General features: G+C 38.8%; 2 protein-coding genes across 4 annotated transcripts; one reads left to right on the plus strand and one right to left on the minus strand.

Annotated features, from left to right (window-relative positions):
* Positions 1-92: 92 nt before the first annotated feature.
* On the minus strand, positions 93-20,021 carry METTL9 (methyltransferase 9, His-X-His N1(pi)-histidine). Of its 2 annotated transcripts, none has more exons than XM_013177057.3 (5): positions 19,626-20,021; positions 15,207-15,397; positions 12,751-12,960; positions 11,518-11,702; positions 93-823 (listed from the first exon to the last, which is right to left on the minus strand). In XM_013177057.3, exons 1-5 carry the CDS (start codon positions 19,797-19,799, stop codon positions 621-623), a joined length of 963 nt encoding a protein of 320 aa, XP_013032511.2. In that variant the 5' UTR covers positions 19,800-20,021; the 3' UTR covers positions 93-620. The 2 variants fall into 2 exon arrangements, with proteins under 2 accessions (XP_013032511.2, XP_047923453.1); XM_048067496.2 differs by having other exon boundaries at positions 93-826; positions 19,626-20,014.
* Positions 1,618-8,290, plus strand: IGSF6 (immunoglobulin superfamily member 6). 2 transcript variants are annotated; one of them, XM_013177059.2, is made up of 6 exons: positions 1,618-1,756; positions 3,117-3,467; positions 4,343-4,440; positions 5,559-5,615; positions 6,275-6,358; positions 7,948-8,290. In XM_013177059.2, the coding sequence occupies exons 1-6, from the start codon at positions 1,690-1,692 to the stop codon at positions 7,984-7,986; spliced, it is 696 nt and encodes a 231-aa protein (XP_013032513.1). In that variant the 5' UTR covers positions 1,618-1,689; the 3' UTR covers positions 7,987-8,290. The 2 variants fall into 2 exon arrangements, with proteins under 2 accessions (XP_013032513.1, XP_013032512.1); XM_013177058.2 differs by having other exon boundaries at positions 6,275-6,333.
* Positions 20,022-20,094: the final 73 nt, after the last annotated feature.

Genomic DNA, 20,094 nt, shown 5'->3' on the forward strand with positions numbered 1-20,094 from the left:
TACTGAGAGTTCAATTCTTAACACAAAGAGCAGCTGCTGCGGACAAGCGTGGCTATGGTTACAAAAATGAACACAAAAGTTAATGCAAAAAGTCATCTCAAAAAAGTTTATTAGCATGAATAAAAACATGAAGAATGACAGTAAGAGAGAAAGTAACTTAGCATGGAAGAATATCCATTTCAACAGTTTATAATCAACAAGGTTTGAACTGAATGGATAACTTTATTGCCAGATTTCAGTTGATTTCTTTAACAACAATTCACATTGTATCAGTTTCCTCATTATCAGGACTATTGCTTTTGTTTGGATCTGATCCCTGTTGCAGGTAAGTGTAAAAAAAGTATCCCCCATTACTGCCGGACTGCAGAATGCATTGTTGGTTTAAGAGCTGGTTAAAAACAAAGATTCTCAACTGAAGAATCTGTTTAATAAAACAAAACCCTTTTTTTTCCTAAATACTACAAAGAAATACATTAGTATTTTGGCCTTTAAAATTCTTACATGGTATTTATTTAGCACGGCAATACCCCAAATTCCCTCCCTTTACGTAACGGTAAATCAAAACTCTCTTTCAGAGGCTGCTTCTTGGGACTGATTCTGGAGATTTACTTCATATACACTTACACTGGCTTCAGGACAAAGACAGCATCATCTAGTACATAGTAGTCATTATACATATCACCTTCACAAAGGTATGGCAGTCTCGTGAAAGCCTCTATGGCAAAACCAGCTTTACTGAAAACTTCTGGCAGGCTATTAACCTGTTCTTCCCAAGTATGCCCTTTGATTTCCAAAACTTCTGAGGGCTTTTCCCACTTGCCACCTACTGAGAAAAGAAAAGAGTTTTGTTTCAGTTATAAAACAGACTTTTTTTTAAAAACAAATTATATTATACATTATATTCCATTCCACTCCAAATATGAGGTTGACAAGCCATTTGTAGAATTGTTGATAGATCATTTTTTTTCCCCCAAGTTCCACCCCCCCCCCCCCCCCAAGAGTTCAGAAGAGGCTCCTTCTTAAGGTTATCTTTGGCTACATTTTTAACTAGCAGCTCCAAAACTGGCTGAAAAGTACCTTCCTTTATTGAGGCTGGTGTTCAGCAGACATGGACGGACAGACAGACAATTTAATGAAGATGTTTTTCAGCATTATAATTTTTTTCTTTATGCCTACTGTCTGGCCAAAGATGGCTTCAGGATAGTTACAGTAAATAGAGACAGCAAGTTGAAAATTATCATTTGCTGTTATTTTTTTTTTTTTGCTAGGAAACCACCATGCTGGTTAGATAAGGGATGACTACAGAATCTGTTGCTGTCACAGCCACTTACTAGCTGATACACTAAAGACAGCTTAAGGCCAGATAAAATTACAAAGCTGAACGTATGCATTACATCAGGAAATGTGTTGTCATTTGTTATATCTAAAAAAGCAACCTGAAGGACCACACGCACAACTCCCAAGTTTAAAAGTAAAAAGTGTTCACCCACTTTCAAAGTAATGCCATCCACAAACAATAGAAATGTTTTCTGGTTTGGTCTGTACCTTTAACAAGTTTACCAAATACAATAGTAAAAGCCCTTCTCAACAGGAAGCTCTAAATCGCGTGATACAGAGCATTCTGCAACTCCAAAAATTTCATAAGTTCCTCTTCCTTCAAGCAGAATCATTTCCAGAGAGATACAAGAAATGGCATCTTTCAACAACTTCCAGAAAATGCTAATGCTGGCGTTCAACTGGATTCTGTACAGTGCTGGTAAGACATCTTTTAAACTTCTTGTATTTTCTCATCTAATAGAAATTACAGGATTGAATATGTTGTGGTTATGATCTGCAACACAGCTGTAAGTGTAGTAAAAAGTTTTGCCGAGAATTGAGCTGATTTCTGCTGTCTTCAGGCAACTTCCAAATGAAATGACTTAGCAAATGCTTTTTATTCCGTAATTCTGAAATGTAATCTATGATTTCTGGGTGAAACCCTACCGCACTCTCCTGTAAAGAGTGCTCCAGGAGCAACAGCATGGTTTCAGTGCAGCTGTGCTTGTTTGGAAGGAAGGTTTACAAAGTCCAGCAGACAATATCTGTATGAACTGAAGCTATGATGTTCTGCTCTGCAAGGTCAACCAGAGCACTAGAGTTAGCTGGAAAGGAGAAGGCAATCAACTGCAGGAGCACAACCTACTGCCTTTCACACTTACACTACCTTACACTAGTAGAGCCTTTGGGTTGTGGTAGCTGCTATGGAATGGCTCTGATGTTCACCCAATGGAGAAATAGAATTTAACTTTATTCCCGTAGAAGTCACAGACACTGAATCTGCTTGGATTTGGTCCATAAAATATTTGGTGAGAAAAACGATAAAGGGACAGCATTGACTCTCTGCAGTAGACAGGCTTATCAATTGTGTATCAGCAATAGATTAACACAGATTTCAGTTTATTTTTATTCTAACTTTGTACTTTCTAGAAAGCAGGAAAGGATGCTGGTAAGCTACTACATTCATTTTCACTGCATAATCCTCATTCTATTGTTTAAATAACTAAGCAATGTGCATAAAACTAGACACATCAAAAGTATCTAAATTATAGATTTCAGTAAGGACTTTAAAACATAAAATAAATCTCCCAGACCAGTCATATTAAACATTTCAGTTCCTTAATTAAAATTCTCTTCCCGGATTGAACTTCCTGTTTTCTCTACGCACATTTTTAAATGTCAGAACTAACAAGCAACATTGTTATCCTTAGAAACCCAGAGTCAGTATGTACCACGAACTGAAGGCATATCCAGGATCTATTATGAATTCTAATCAATGTCATGAAATTGCTAAGTTTTAAATGTCTCCATTTACAACACTTCCACTACCTGCAATCAGGCTGCCTCAGTTTACTCCCACATCAGGAAGAGTAGAGGAGAAACAAACCTTTGGAGAGACATACCACTGAACATCTAGATTTATGTCACCTACCTTGTCCATCCATCTTAAAAAAATCAAAGTTTGAAAAACATTTTTCCCCTTTCCACCTACCTTTTCTAGCATGAACCATAAGCATCTTATTTTCTTTCTAGATTATGCCTTGCTTATCTAACTACCCCTCATTGTTTATTCTCAACAGGTGCAGCAGATACATGCCAAGTCACTGTAAGACAACCCAGATATCAGGAAGCTGAATATTCCACCCAAACAGTGTCCCTACCGTGTGCTTTCTCTGCCTCTGAATGCTCCCTGTCCAAGCCTCAAGTTCTATGGTTTCGGTTTTTTACTAACAAGCATGAGGATTTGTGCACTCCTAAATGCACAAATGATCAGAAGTTCAAAGTACAAATATCAGAAAATAGCATTGCACTTCAGATCAATGATCTGTCTGTAAATGACAATGCTGTTTATTTTTGTGGAATAGCATTTTCAGATTCAAGTTCACCCCATTCTAAGCGAACAGGAAATGGAACCGTTCTAACAAAAAGAGGTCAGTCGATTATTCATCCTTAATGAATCATAAAATAAAATTCTTTCGCAAATACTATTATACTCTCAAAAGTGGCATTTAAGATTGAAATACCAACAAAGCAGTTAGGAGTAGTATGAGTTTCTTAAACTGTTAATTGTAAAACTATGGAGGGATTCTACAAATAACCATCTTAATGGCATCTGCTGGTTAGACTGCTCCATCATTACTCTAGTATTCTAGAGCAGAAAAATGTTGTACTCTGTACTATCTAACCATACTCTACATCCCCTTATACAGACCTTAATGGCTGTCAGAAAGGAAGTATCAACAGAAAACGAGAAGCAGAGAAACTGTCGTTTAGTAGAAATATGCTCAACAGAGCACAGGGTTTCAGAACTGGGGATTCACTGGTCCAAGTCGAGCAAAATGTTTTAGTTCTGTACTTCTGTAGTGTTTGCCTTCTAACTAAAATATGATGAGGCTACATTAATTGCATTTCAGTTTTACATGGCTAAAATAGAAAAAAATAGGGAAAATAATAATCCGGCTGTATTAATTCCTTCCCCTGTCTAACTGTATTTCTGAAAACAAAAGCCTGTAAGCTTTATTCAGATATTCCTTTATTAGAGCAGAAAACTGGACTCTATTCTCCATCTATCCCTCAATGGGATCGTAATCAAAAATAACAAGTCTTCATTGCCCTTACAAACGTTCAGAGAAACAAAAGTGATCTTGCTAGGGAACTCAGACTGAAAATAAATCAAAAAATAATGATGCGTGTGAAGTTTTTTAATTCCTCAAAGGAAGGGGGCTGAAATGCAGAGTCTTAAGAAAATTACATAAATCAGGAGAACCGTCCGTTATTCTAATACTTACTCTTACTTAATGACCAGAGAGGCATAGCACTGAAGAATTTAACTGCATGATCATCATCTCAACCTTACTACTTCTATACTCCACTATTGTATGCACAATCCTTATAGTCTACAAGGTAGGTTCAAACTGATTTTGTTCGTTATTTAACTTATTTTTGTTCATTATTTACCTTAGCAGTCTTAGCATCTCCATAAAGAGAATAAAAGACATTCCTAGTTTCCATAACTTTTACAGTTAAGTTCTAAAAAGGTGCTCGGTTGAAGTTCATATGCTGCACACATCTGCGAACCCATACCTGTACTCTAAATAGCAACCACATTTTAAGTAAATTGTCTAAAATAACAGTATTATAAAACTAAAATTACACCAAGTGTATTAATCAGCAGGTTGGAGACTCTATCTTTAGTCAAGGCACACTCAAACAGCAAAGTTACAAATTACCATTGCAAGTCATAAACTTTGTGAATTAGCTTCCATTAAAAGTAAAAATTTAAATTTAATGTCCAAATATTTGTGAGCTGCGAAGTTACTGCAATCTGACTTTGCTTGTACGATGAAATTGTATTCATATACTGTACATGTACAGAAGATAGTGGTAAAAAAAATTTAAATGTATCAGAGACTTGGCGGAAGTTTTATGGATATAGGAAACAAACACAATAGAATGCATACAGTTAAAATTATATCAATACCAGATACTTAGTTTTTCTAGAATAAAACTGAATTTAGTTAAAAACAAACACCCAAAGCTGCAACTGGAATCTTTAAATAATTACTTTGACATGAGAATAAGGACTTCCCAGTCCTGTGTGGTATGACATGGTAAATGGCTCTTTGCTGCAGTGATGGCTGTTTACATATAAAGACAGGACACTCATTTTTGATGTTGTTTTGTTTTCTTAAAACTACCTGAAGTCATATAGTGGAAAGAATTAATCATGCCTTTTCTCAGGAGAAAACCTGGTATCCATGATGTAAATTGGTTTATTTTTGACAACTAGGTAGCTTCAAGCAAGTTCCATTGTACTCAAAGCAAAGATACGTGAAACATCTACTACCAGAAGATGAAAAAGGCCTTAAATGCCTGATTTTTTTTCCAATGGTATAAGCTGATCTAATATCTACTTATCTACAGACTGTTTTCCACTGTAACAGGGCACCACTCAACTATTCTGCTACTTTAGCTGTTGCTATATCATTTTATGTTTCAATCTTCTTTTTCCTTCCTCCTAGTTAAAACCAAAGCTGCTAAGTAAAAGTGGAAATGAAGACCAGAGAACAGAGAACTGTGTATGTTATCACTTTGCTTTATCTGTGATTCTGAGCCTTTTTTTTTTTTTTTTAAGTACATATCTGATATCAATTTTGTGATTAATTGATGACTCAGTTAAAGGGACATATACAGCTGTTAAGGCTTCACTTCAGATTTGTACAGAGCTGGTTAATGATTTTACATTTACCTAATGTTTAACTAATTAGTTAATTTGTAACTATCTGGATACAGGATAAAGTCAAATCTACCTAAGGATCATCCTTTACACGCAGCTTCCTTAGGTTTTGCTTGCAAGAAAATGTTGTTTGAACTCCTTTTTAAAATAAGTTTTCAATATTGATTTTTTCATTTATTCAAATGGTGCATTCAGGTAAACCCCTAGTTTAAAAGTCTATTTAGACCATTTATTGCCATGATTCCTTAAATTAAAGAAAAAAATCCATAGTATTTAAATATCTATTAAAGAAGGTATACATGTTAAGAGATGTAATATTAATGCAATTTAAACCCTTCTTGACTGACTAACTATATGGTCCTAAAGCGTTATTTGGTAATTTTTCCAAACACATACACAAGCAAAAAAAAATAAATCAGAATTACAAAAAGATGCTAGAAAATGATGCTTCTCCCAACCTCAAACATAATACTAAGCTAAAATATTTTACATAATTTGCAGAAAATCACTAGCGGACGAAAAATTTTTCAAGCAATTGCCCAAGAACTTCAAAAGCAGAGGTACGCTGAGCACTCCCGACAGCCTGTAAGTTTCTACTGGTATGGGGAATAAAAAGTGGGAGAAGAGAGGAATTAACAGTTTTTAAGAATTTACCATTTCTGTTTCCTCTGGAACTAAATTTTTTTCTTATTTAAAGTTGATTAAGGTCTCTTGAAAAAAAAAAAAAAAAAAGGTATTCTGCGCAATAGTCAAAGATTCTACATGACCAAGAAGAGATCAAGACAATTTACAGGAACATTTTTCCTGGGACAGATACACACCTTCACATTATGCAGAAACACACACATGATCTGTAATGTAAGAGCACAGATTATGATATTCCCATATATGCTGTGTCTGCATGTGCAGAAAACTGACAGCTGAGTTCAGATTCAGTACTGAATCAAAAAAAAAGCTTCCATTTCCTAAGCCATCCAACATTTAATTCCAATATGGCTAGAACCAGGACACATATGTTGTCTGGGAATAAAAAGTCTTTTCCTCCCAGATGGACACAAAGTTTCATGTCACGAAAGGCCTACAATACCAGGGCTCAAGTTAGGCATCCTTTCTGGGGAAAAATAAAATATAAAGCAAGACAGTTTTGTATCAGAGATGCTCGTGATGCCAGTATGTTATATGCTGTTACATATATATACACAACTAAATATGAGTGTATATACACACTGCGCTTTTCATATACCTTTAAAAATGTGTATGTACACTTCATGAAGCCCCTTTAAGTTTGTATTTTGCCAAGAATAGGTTTCAGCAAGTTGTTCTGGACTGTGTGATAAAACACACAAACCCATTAGAGCTCATTCGTGAAAATATTTCAATGGCAGTTCCTCTTGTTCCCTTAGTCCAGAAGAGTAAGATGACAGAAGAAAAACAAAACAGTTTCAGCAAACTCTACAACATTCTTACAGATATTTCCCCACACACTTAAACTTCTGTAGCCTAAGCTAAGTATTCAACACACTGGATAAAACCACACAGCTTATTTCATCATTCCAACCTTAGGCCAGTAATCTTGAATAACTATATGACAGTAATTTTGCATATGCCAGGTAAGTTACAGAAAATTTTAGAAATCACATGTATTTGCAAGCAATGAAAACAGCTTCAAAATCATCCTTCAAAAAAATCTGTTTCTCTAGAGAAACATTAAAAATTCTTTCACATTCTAAGTTTATGCTGCACTATTTCAGAGATGTGATGAGAAAGAAAAAGAAACAGAATACAAAGTCAAACACTCCTCCTCTAAACATTTTTAGTTTATTCACCTCTGTATTGCCAAATGATTTCCTCTGTAATTATCCCTTTAAAGACTTCAAGTCCCTGCTGACCTGGTGCTTGGTTTAAGTGTCAGATAAAAACATAGTGAAAATAACAAGCATGTTTTACTGCCTCTGTGCTCTTTGAAGATTAGGAGAAGCCAAAAGGAAAAGAAACATGTTTAGAATCCTGCAGGTACCACACAGACAAATGCAATTAGATAAGTAGGGAGGGAAGGAGTTTACTGAAACAATAAAGAGATGGAATTTGCCTCAAAAAAAGTTTTGCCTTTCAAAACAATAACAATAAACATTTGCATCAGTGAGTAAACACTTCCACATTTCTTTTTCCCGTAGGATCATCTGGAAGATGACACTGTTTACCAGAACAGATGAGTATGTGCTGCATTTCCAATTCGTTGGACATTTTTAGTGTAACCAAAGAGGCAGATGAAGAAGTTAAGCTTCTTCACAGACTTACTTTGCTTTAAAAAGAAAGGAGAAAACCTTACAGGGCAGTGATCTTCATAGTGTTTTCTAAACAGACAATGTTCAATGCACATGATTTTGATGACCTATGTTACACATTATTTCCCATTCAGCATGAATTTACATGTATTTCTTGTATGCAAATTGAAACACTTGTGTAAGATGTACATTAATCAACACCATCAGAAAATAAACTAATTTCATGGTGAAATTCTGTTTTCAGTCATGTTAGTTATAATGGATACATAGATCAATAGTTACGGAGTCTTACAGTAGCTTAAACAGCAAAACATACATGTTCTGTGGATAGGCAAGCAGAAAAACAGATTATATAAATGCACGTACTATCATTGTAAAGTTCATTTGGGTTGGGAACTTCGTCCTAGCTTACTGAGGAAAGCAAAGTGGTGGTCATGAAAAGGTTGCTCCTGTAACTTCAAAATTCAACTGCTAGACAGACAACCCCCTTTCTTCCAATCCTACCATCCAAAGTCAGGGTTACTTGTAGCACCAATCTTTGCTTCTGTGTGCCTGTTCCAAACAGATACAGGCATGAAAACAGAAGTACACTGAGAAGTTACTACCTAGCCAATCTACAAATCAGCACTTTCAGAAGAGACCTGTTGGTATCAGGCATTCTCCCTGCTAAGGAACAGTTACATCTTTTGTCATCCTTTAAATAAAGCAAGGCTTTGTTTAGCAAGTGAAGCCACATTTTGCACTTCAGTGACATGAGAACTGAAAAAAATCAGACAAAGTAAGTACTAGATGGACCCTGTTTCCAGCTCAATTTAGTACTAAATACTTCAGGAAGATGAAAAATGCACCTTCCTCTTCTTGTCCATGTTAATCAATCATAGAAACATTAATTTGCTCAAAAAGAAAATGTCACAACCCAGGCTGATTATCTAATATTGCCTTCATATATATATACATGCACAGACACACACACTGTCTATATTAGGAAATATAAAGCATTTTATGATCACCCTACGGGATGCCCACCAAAACCAAAGTTAGACTATTCACACAATAACATTTTATTATGATACCATACGATTCGTATGGCTTGACAAATTTAGAAATGCACAGGAAGTGCATTTACTTGTTGTTCTATACATTGAAAACAAAACTCCTCTGGAGAGCTTAATTTGTGATTAAGCTACTTTGGACTCTAGGTGTCACTGTAATTCCAGAAACAGAAAGCACAGAAACAAATTATACCTCCTACTCCACCTTGCTTTGTTCTCTTAGAGCAGGCTTTATACTGTTCACACTGAGGGTTTCTCCAATTACCTTCACATTAAGTGTAATAACCCAAATATCTTTTTTTGATTGAAATTTATCTTTAGGTCTCCAGTTCTAAAAACTGATCTATACACTGATCAAACACCTTACCTGCCTAATCCCTTCTCCATTTATTCCCCCCTCTAAAATTCACAAGTTTCACCTGGCAGGTCCAGACTTTTAATTAGCTGATAGTAAGGAGTTATAAGACAGTCTGGCAGCTCACTATTTCTTTAGACTATAGCTGAAAAGATCTTAAGCAGGAAAGCTTTAGTGGAATGACACTAACTTGTGCATGAGGTAACTCGCATTGTCTAGAGATGTTTATATGGGCCCATATCAGTGGTAAAGTATCTGTGGTCAGTGCTAAACAGGCAAACGGAGTATGTTTAAAGTTTCAGTAGATATTTGCTAACTGGAACAGCCTCAACTGATAAAAGCATACTAAAGCTACTCTGTCATACCCTGCAGATCAGAAAAAAAAAAAAAAAAGAACATCACTGTGCTAGCTGAGACTTACAAAAAGCAAAGGAAACAAAGCTGTCTTAAAGAAAGTGACTAATCGTTTACAAGTCGCCAGCACAAACTAGAGTCTGACTTTGGTTTACAAGAAGTCTTAGTCATTCCTACTTGTTAGAAGCTGAAATCTGTTCTGAATTCAACAACCAAAGGACAGGTTTCCATTCCCCAGGGATTTTTAAATTTAATATCCTATTCTTTTCCCAGTAGGCAGTTAGTGGTAAATATAAATGGACCCGAAGTAGTTTTTTCTTTCTTAATTTCCCCACCTCCTGTTGAGTGAGGAAGTTGCATGTGGCCTATCACATGGTTACCGAACAACACGTAGAAAAGTAGATGCGGTGTGCAACAGTGATTGCAAAACACCATGGCACACAGCTTTGAAGTCACGCAAATGAAACAAACACCCAGATCACTTCTCAATTTCTGCTTCTAATATGCTGATGAAAGTCAAGCAAGACATGGCTGTTATACGGAATTTTAAAGAAAGGAAATCAAATTGTTCCACGTTACAGCAACAGGACGTTGTAACCAAATGTGCTTGAAAATACCATACAGGTGCCTAAGTCAACCCTCCGTCTCATGTAAGACATACTACTTTTTAGAATATCTACAAAATTATATGCTCAAATATTGTATTTTAAGGAATTCTTCAACTGACACCATTGATTTTTACACTTAAAACTCTTTTTGCAGTGTCCTCCCCTCCCTCCCCCCAAAAAATACTACTGACATATAAAAAGAGAAAAATAGTTTCATTTTGATTGCATTTACAATTTCCAGAATGTTAAGGTTATTAGTTCTGTATTTTCTGTGCACACATGCCTTTCCATTGAAAAGTCAAGGAGAGGCAGCATCCAAAGAATGACTGATGAACACCAGCCTTCTACAACTCAAATCACCTTTAGGGTGCCTCAATCTGAACCCCCCCCCAACCACAGGCATCTAAAGAAGTTTTTAGTCTCTTTTGAGGTTTAGTCACAAGGAAAGATTCATTTGAAAAGTCTCTCATGTATTTCTTCAAAATGCAACTACAGGAAATAAAGGAATTTTAGCACTTAATTTTACTTTTTATTCCAGTTACTAATAAAGTATTAATAATGGTTGGTATTTTGTATTAGTAGGGGTCTATATTTTATTCTGAGAGCTCATATTGGACAGCGAACATTATCATCCTACGAATTTTTAGGTGTAGTTCATCTGGAACACTTGAAACAAATCGAGCTAAGCTGCTCCATTCAGTATTACAGACAGTTCTGATGGATTTGTTCAATGGTCGCTAAAGACAACTGGGGTTACCTATATGAAGGCAGCAGAGGGCCCTAATCAGAGATCAGTTTTCCCATGTTGCTCCAACACAGCTCAAATGTGGCAACCTGCAGAACAGGATATGTAACTTCAATATCTGAGCTTTTTGTTGGTGCCAATAATGTATGTTGGGGAATTAAGAAAACATCTTACCTCGTGTGGCCTATTTACCTATGATTTCATACTTCTGAACATGCACCCTAGAAGCTATTTGTAAGAGTCATTTACACACGTCAATTATTTACTAAAACATTTAATTCAGGATACTACAACCTACAAAAGCTTTCTTTATTTGTGTGAATAGCTATTAATCTCTGTACTTACCATTTTCCACATACGGGTGAAATGGCAGAACTAATGCTAGAATGACTCTGCCTCTAGTTGGCTCCAGTACACTCCTAATATCTTTTAATACAGTCAGTGGCTGATCACAACGATCCAGCAAATTCAAACAGCTGATAACATCATACTGAAATCCTGTGTTCTGCCATTCATTTATACCAAGCACCCTACAAACAGAGAGAGAGAGATACAGAGCTGAGTTCTGAGAGACCCACCAAGGATAAAAATTCCCTACGGATGTGTTCATAGTGCAGGTAAGGTCAGCCAACTAGGCAATGAGGAAAAGCAGACATGGTCTTTCTAGTCTCCTGGAAAAGAAAAACTAATCAACAATGGGCATGGCTATATATTCATCCACACCTTTATATTGCCTTATAAACTTCAGGCAATAAAGGAAAAAAAAAGCGCAGGTATTATAAAAGCGTGATGTCCTAGAATAAAAGTGAATATACAGCAAGGAAAAACGAAGCTGAAATATGATTAATGGCTTGCAGCATTTTATCCACTCTGATTTATCTGTGTGCAAACCCAGTTGCTGTTAGTTTTCCATTCAAGGACATGTGAAGAAAAGACATCTACAGCTCCTTCTTTCTTTGGGTTGCAGTCTAGGGACACAGTGCCCCAAATACTAGCTATTACTCAACAAGACTGAAAGAACCTCCAGGAGCTGTGACCGGTGTACAACAACGTTCTGAAAGTGCTGAGGTTTTTATTACTAAATATTCTTCAGTCTTAACAGCAGCAGCTAAACGTAACTAGAATAAAAGATTCTTTACACAGTAATCCATGAGCACTCCTTTCCTAGTCATTAGAGATACCTGAATAATCTGCATCTATTATCAAGATTTGGCTTGCTTTCTTTGCAGTCGCTTTCCTTCCTCTTGCAATTTTGTACTGTTCGTTCATCAGTATCTGAATTTTGTCTTCCTAACTGTCTTGAATAAAGCAGTTTAAGCAAACTATGAAGAAAGACTTCAACACAGTTGTTGCCAATTCTGTCTTAACTGGTAACAGGAAACATCAGCATAGCAAAAGTCCTGATAACAAGGAATATCAGATGTGTTCGCTCTCCCTGTTTTGTACAGGTCAGCTCTTTCCATAATGATCAAACATGAGAAGAATTGACTGAAAACACTGAACATTCATAAAATATTACAAAGATGATTTTGCTGTAATGTCTGAAATACACAATGTAGGAAGTATTCAGTACAATACCTGTATTTCTTCTTCTGAAGCTGCCATATCATAGTTTCAGACAACTCTGTGGCATAGATTTCTTCAAAGTGAGGACTCATGACTTTAGTAACCTCTCCATCCCCAGCCCCTAAATCGAGAAGTCTGTGGGATTTCCATTCTGGATTTATTTTAAGCAGTCTTTGAAATTGTTCTGGGGAAAACACAAACATTGAGCCCCTTCCCAGCAGCCTGAAAGGTAAAGATGAGAAATGTCCAATTTCATACAAACTTTAACAAGGACAATGAAGTAATTTAGAATGTGCTTTGGCAGCAATCAGTCACACAAAACAGACAAGGTCGCTGCTCAGGTAAATTTTAAATCCAGTTCAACTTGCCCTCCACTTGTCAGAGATCCGTCACATAGCTACATGCAGTTATAGTGGCTAAGACTTCAGGAGGAATTTAATCAGGAAAGAAAGGGCTCGTTGGGTGCAGCGCAAGATGATCACACACACACAAAAGTGAGGAGGGGGGAGAGAAAGACAGAAAGAGAAAGGCTAAGCCTTATTTGTCAGGTTTGCAGATTTGAATCTCTCCCACCTACCTTAAAAAAAGGAAAAAAGGGAGAGAGCAGAGGAAATACAATGACTGCAGACAGAAGTATGCACAAGAAATGAGGAATGGGATGTGGAAATAGGAGGGAAGCCAGGGAAGAGATTTAAAGAAAGAATGGGGGTAACACTGCTGGAGTGGCAAAAGAGACGACTTTTTAATTGTATGTTACAATGGCTTTTGCAGCTATCTGCAGATCCTTCTGCATTTAACACAAGAGCTGTCGAATAAAAAATAGACAACTCATTAAGGAATTGGGTAGAGGTGACAGCTGGATTCTTTACGGATCAAGTTAATGACATACCCGCCTGTAACTGTTTGAAGACTACACAGTGACAGATTTCAGCTGTCATAGCAGAAGATGAAAGTTAGCAGAACAAGAAGAGGAAGAAAGAACTGGTCAGTGACAGACTAGAGGTGGATAAAAAAAAAAAAATCATTTAAACCAACGTTGGATAGCAGGTTAAATTTAAAAAAATACAATCTACAGATTTCTTTTATGACCAAGGGGGAAAAAAGGTAAACAGAAAAAGCATGAAAGAATAAAAAATCTGAAAAAAATAAGAGGCCTAGGAAAGATCGGCTATTAAAAACAAAACCACCACCACCAAAAAGGACACACTATACAAAGTTATATAGAAGAAACTAAAGCAAGATATTAAATATATATAAAAAATAAACAGAATACAGCCAATTTAAGTACAACCCCTTTGCAGCACACTTGTGTCAGTCCATGCTGTCTAATTGGTTCGTGGCTATTATGCCTAACAGCACTACAAGGTGTAACTCAAAGCGCTGGAGAGCCTTTGAAAAAAAAACAGGAAGAGAAAGGAAGATGAGGAGACCAAAAGAACCTTTACATAAAGCTACAAGCAACTAAAAACACCACAGGAAAGCTCACAAAGACATCTGGTTAGAAAATAAAGAGAAAGATTATTTTCCTAGCCTTAGCAGCCAGGCACTATCCTCAAACCAGACTGCATCGAAGTATGCAGCAGGTGCAGAGGTGGGGATGGCAGAGAAAAGAGGTAAATGTAACAGAACACATTATTCATAGAGTTAAAACTGGTAAACATGTGTCTCAATGAGCAAAAGAGAAGTAAGCAGAAAAAGCAATGACTTTTTGGGAAAACATACAAAAGCACCCGTGAACAGCTGAACTCCTCTGTAGCTGATGGCAGATGAGACCAATGCAATAACAGTAGGAGAATAATGTTTTATAACTTCTCTATTCCCACCTTATTATGTTTCATCAAACATGCCACATCAGAAGCTACCGTCCAGTATAGCTTACACACAAACCAGGGTGAAATTTAGTTTTAAAGAATAAGAGAAAGAAGATAGTTGATATTCACATCAACGTTACAAAACACACCACTCAGCAACTTCTGCACCGTGTAGCAGTCTGCCTAGTTTAGCAGCACACATGGACACAAACTTCAGATGTAATACAGAACTGACTGGACACAGCCCCCTTCTACAAGGACAATCACAACAGCACGTGCTATAGGTATGGCAGTAGATAAAGAAAAGGGCAAGGGGGAAGAAAGACAGAGGGAAGAAGGACACATTATCTAACACAAAGAATACTCTCAAATTCTTTCTGAGTATTCTCTGGAATAAGACAAGTAATGGTTATAAAATACACGTAGAGTCCTCTGACTGTTATTAATTGCAAATACACCCTCTGCCCTGCTCATACTGGAAATGGCGTTAATTAGGAAGGTTTAAGTGGAGAGCAAAATGGGGCTTTGCAGATCTATTAGACTGGCAAAGGGAAAACTGTATACGTTTAACAAAACTGGCAGATCAAGGAATAGGGATGAACACCTGAAAAAAATTCAAAACGTATTTAGTTTACCCAAGATAGACTTTTCACTTACCCATTGATAGACGTTCTAGACATAAAGAGGCTAAAAATTGAGGACACAAAAGAGTGATAGAGCTGGATAAACAGCCAGCCTGATTTTTCAATGCTGTTGTTTAAGAAGATCTGTGTTCCTTGGTCAAGGTAACTCTGGACAAAAATAGGCTGAAGGGATTCAGACAACTGCTCTGTGTTGCAGACATACCACTAGAGAAAGAAACAAAGCATTATTAAAATGTTCAGCAGCAATATAAAAATAGAAGTAGTTAAAAAGAAACAGAACACACAGAAAACTAGTATCAATTTCCGTAAATATCAAAATTTAGTTTTCCCTACAGACTTTTGAACAGGCTTCAAGATTAATTTAACTTAGATTGGAACTATAATCAGTTGAGGACAGATGACTCACTAGAAGTAACACATTTTGTCTTACACATTACCCTGTACTTTGAAGAATTTTACAAAGCAACTTCCCTAGAAACCAAACACAAGTCCTCTAGGGAACACCACCACATGGGTAAAATAGTATGAATTCGGATAACCTTGTTTTATGTATTCCAACTCACTCTGAACCTGTCACATCCTCTGAAAAGAAATCAGGAAGTACATTTGCAATATTTTTCCAGGAAAATAGATAGATAGAAAATCCAATCTATACTTTAAACAGCTCTTCTGTCATGTATCACTGCCGGACTACATTTCTTCACTTACCAGTACCCAAAAAGCAGGTCCACAAGTCTTTCAAAACAATTTTGTCTAAGGAGCCTTCTCCCATCAACTCTACTAAAAAAGTAATCAGGTTCACACATCGAAGAAGTCATCAACATCTGCTGACAGACAGTTCTATACTTTTAGATTTGTAGAATATGAAGCCCAAGTTAAAATGGGCTCACGGTTCCTTTCACCTCATGCTACTTGGCAATAACCACTCCTATACAAACTACGCCAAATCTGAGACGCCAGCTGCTATCCAGCTCATTCTGAGGAAAAGGATGCTTCTTCTTGCTATCAAATCTAGCTGGTAAAGTCATAAAGAATGTCCTAATAGTCCACGTGTAAGGCACATCTAAACTTCTTTAACACCTAGCTTACATTATTTTAAATGCACGAGACTTGTGCAAAACAAAACAGACCTATAAAAATTCTGAAGTTTAGGACCCTCAAGCCCACCTTACACACCTCCATCTCTAATGCTGCAGCTTTCTGGAATGCCAGCGTGGAGTATAAAATTAAAAAGGTTGTTCATTGCTATGTTGCAATGCCAAGCTAAAAAAAACATTCACTCAATATGCTGAAGTTACAAAAAAGTTTTAAACACTATTTTAATTGCTATTATTTTACATTCTCTCATACTCCTGCAGAGTTATTGACAGCCCTTCCCACATAATCTCTAAAGCCAATCTATATTCTAATATCAAGAATTATAGCCTATAGCTAATATTTACTACCATCCCCTCAGATCTTGCAGTGATGCTCCCAATCTGGCTGCAACTGTTCATGGTGCAGATAGAGTCACAAGTATCTTAGAAAGGTATGGAGAGTTTCAACAGAATCTCATAAAAATGCATGCAGGACAGCTAATGGTCAGCTGGGGCAAGCGTGCAAAATTAAGTGCCTAAATCTCTACAGTCATACTACGCAAAACACGCTTACATCCTGTTCTCTTCATGTTTGTTGCACCTTGTTGGGAGAGAACAAGGTTAAGGTCAGTTAACGCACATTTATAGTGCTCAGCAGCACAATGGGACTTCCAGTCACTACTGTAACATGAATAATAACGGTACAGGTTTCTTAGTCCAGTATCCTGCTGTGTCACAATACCAGTGCCAGCAAGCGGAGGGGAGCAGGCAGCTGCAAGATGGCCATTACATGCTGGATTCATAAACAGGGGCTCCATCAAACAGTCTCTAAGTGGGAAGGTGTTTCAAGACCCTTCAGCAGAGGAGCAGACATACACCTTCATAAGTCTAGTTTGAAAACCGCTTTCACACTGGCCAAGTTTCCTGCAGAATCAGGCCCTCAGCAGTACTTTCAAGCATGCTTGCAGGTATCACAAGTGATCCTTTCCTCTAAAACCCAGAGTTTGAGAAACCCTGCACCACGTGCTGGAGCCTGGCACTGGGACCCCCAAGACTGCTGATTTACCCATTTGAGTCTTTTCTCACTGCAGCACAGTGCTAGTTGAATGAATCAGCATGGACCAGTGAGTCTCGAAAAGGATCCTTAGCAAACTGTTAAAAAGCACTAAAGCAGCAGCCAGCATACTTTGCCCATCTATCTCTAGAAACCAATTTCAAGAGCTGGCAGAAATGACCCATCCACAGAGCTGAGGAGCAGGCAGGGATGGGTGTCAGCTGCAGCAGTGACTTGGGAGGCTGCTGCCTAGCTACAGCAGGCACTTTTCAAGTGCCTCCTTGTGTTGCCATTTTCAATAGAGAAGAAAATGTATCCAAATATCAGAGCTGTGGTAAACATGGACTTTGACCCATAAGCAATACCGCTACACATTTGCCTTACTCGAGTTCATAAAACTTGGTTCTGCACCGAACCCTGTTACCTGCAGTTTCAGGGTCTGACCAAGGAAACCAGCTGCTGCCCTACAACTCCTGTCCTTAAGTCTTCCAAACATTGATGTATATTGACATAAAAGCATGGGCATAACAGCGACAACTGTGAGAAGAGAAGCTTATTTCCAGAAATTAGTCATTGTTTGAAGCCTTCCTCTAATTTCTTCTTTATGGTTAAGTTTGCCAATAAGCTTACTGGCTAAAACATGTGCAACTATCTATGTAACACCAGAGAATATTAGAAATGACAACAAACTGCAAGGAAAAAAAACACACCAGATAAAAACAATCCAATTTTCAAATAACAGAAGTGGTGAAAAACAGTTTTATTCTAGAACTAATTCCTCAAAGCAGAGATTACTTTTGTTTTTCCTCACATCCAATATATGAAGAGCTCTTTTCATGCCACTAGTTTTGTGACATAGTGCAACAGTAGAAAAGCTACAGCACTACGTAATCTGAAGAGAAATATTAGGATATATAATAAAAAATATTGACAACTCTCACCTAATATTAGTAAAAAGAAAAAAATTGTATCTAACTTATGCAAAACTAACAAAATTAGTAAAACTGCAGAGTGCAAGTATCCAAGGCCTCCTCTTATAAACCTTACTTACGAGTAATCTTACAAACTCAGTAACTGTCTTACTCAACTTACTAAATGATTGATATATTAGAATAAAAATCCAGACCCAATAAATTACAAGTGGAGACTATACTGCAGACAATTTACCTGTGAATGACAGTCATCTCCACAGCAATATTTTCTTGATTTACTTGTCTTTCTAGTGTAGTTTTTAACAACAGAAAAGATCTGCAAATTTAATTTGTTCAGCAGAAAGAAGTTTTTTCTGTAAATCTAAATTCTGTTTCTGTCATTCTACATATGCAGTGAATGATCCGAACGCGGACCGTATTCATTAAACCCCAGTAATACGGTCACCTGGTAGCAAGATTCTCAGTCAGCTTCCACCCAGAGCACTAAAACAACTTCAGAAGTGGAAAACTTCTCCTCAGCTTGGAGGACTACAATGTATACTTTTTTTTTTTCCTTTGTACAACAGTCCTCAAGTATTTATGCTATCTTCTTCATTAGCTTAGCTATGTATATTTTTCTTAGCATAAGTCAATACCTTTGTTTAGTACTGTAGAAGTTTCTACTAGCCCCTCTAAACTCCTGCCAGGTTTTCAGTAGCACAGATGCGAACACACGCAGTCGTATCCCCAAAGCACTGCACAGCACCTAACTGCTCCACAGAGCAATGATCCACGTACCTGTACTGCCCAAGTACAGCACTAACCTTTTAGAGCAGTTGTATCACATCGCAAACCCGTTTCTAGTCTACCACCTCCTACCATTCCAAGGCCTCCGTGAGCTCGGTAGTTTCCCAGCTGCTCACTTTTTGCAGCCGGTTCAGATTATTTTCCTCTAGACACACACCTATTAACCAAACATCCCTGTGCTTATAATCCCACCCAGGCAACACCACCTGCAGACCTCGCCAGCACAGGAAGCAAAGCGAAGGTTTTAGCCCCCCAGGGGCAGTCTGACCCCCCAACTTGACGCGTTACCGCACTCGGGACACCGGGCCGGCCTCCCACCCCCGCTGTGGCTGGCACCGAGCGCTCACAGAGCGGCAGCCCGGCCTGCCCCCCCACACCTCCCCAGCGCTTCAGGCCGACCCCAACTTTCTCGCCGGGAGGCCCCGGCCGTCGCCTCTCTTTGTCTGGCTCAGGCGGGCGCTGCCCGGCCCGGGGCCCCCTCAGGGCGCCCTCAAACCGGGGGAACCGCGACTGCCCTGCCGGGCCCGGCCGGCCGTGGGGAGGGAAGGGAAGGGAAGGGAAGGGGACTACCTCAGGGGCCGTACCTGGTGGCTCTCCCTGGCGCCCGGGGCGGGCTGGCCGTGGCTGCCCATCACGTTGGCGTACAGAGACCTGGATAAAGGGCTCCTCAGGTACCTGGCAGGGCCAGACCACATCCTCCTCCTCAGCGCCCACAGGAACAGGGTGTAGCAGCACAGCCAGGCCAGCCACAGTCTCATGGGGGGGGGGGGCACGGCCGAGGAGTCACCCCCTCCCGCTGCTGCTGCTGCCGCCTCCCCTCCGCATGGCAGCGGCGGCGGCAGCCCGCGGCCCGCCGAGCTCGGCTCCCCGCTGCGGGCGGAACGCGCGGCGCGGGGGCGGCGGGGGGCGGCCGGGACGCTTTGGCTGCGACACGCCGGGGCCCGGCGCGGCCCCGCTCCCTCCCTCGCCCCGGCCAATCGCGGGCCGGGCGGGGCCGTGACGCGCGGCAGACCGGGCCCCGCCTCCCCCGGTACCGGCACCGCCCCGGCGCGC

This window comes from Anser cygnoides, chromosome 15 (assembly GCF_040182565.1).
Source record: "Anser cygnoides isolate HZ-2024a breed goose chromosome 15, Taihu_goose_T2T_genome, whole genome shotgun sequence".
Lineage (NCBI taxonomy): Eukaryota > Metazoa > Chordata > Aves > Anseriformes > Anatidae > Anser > Anser cygnoides.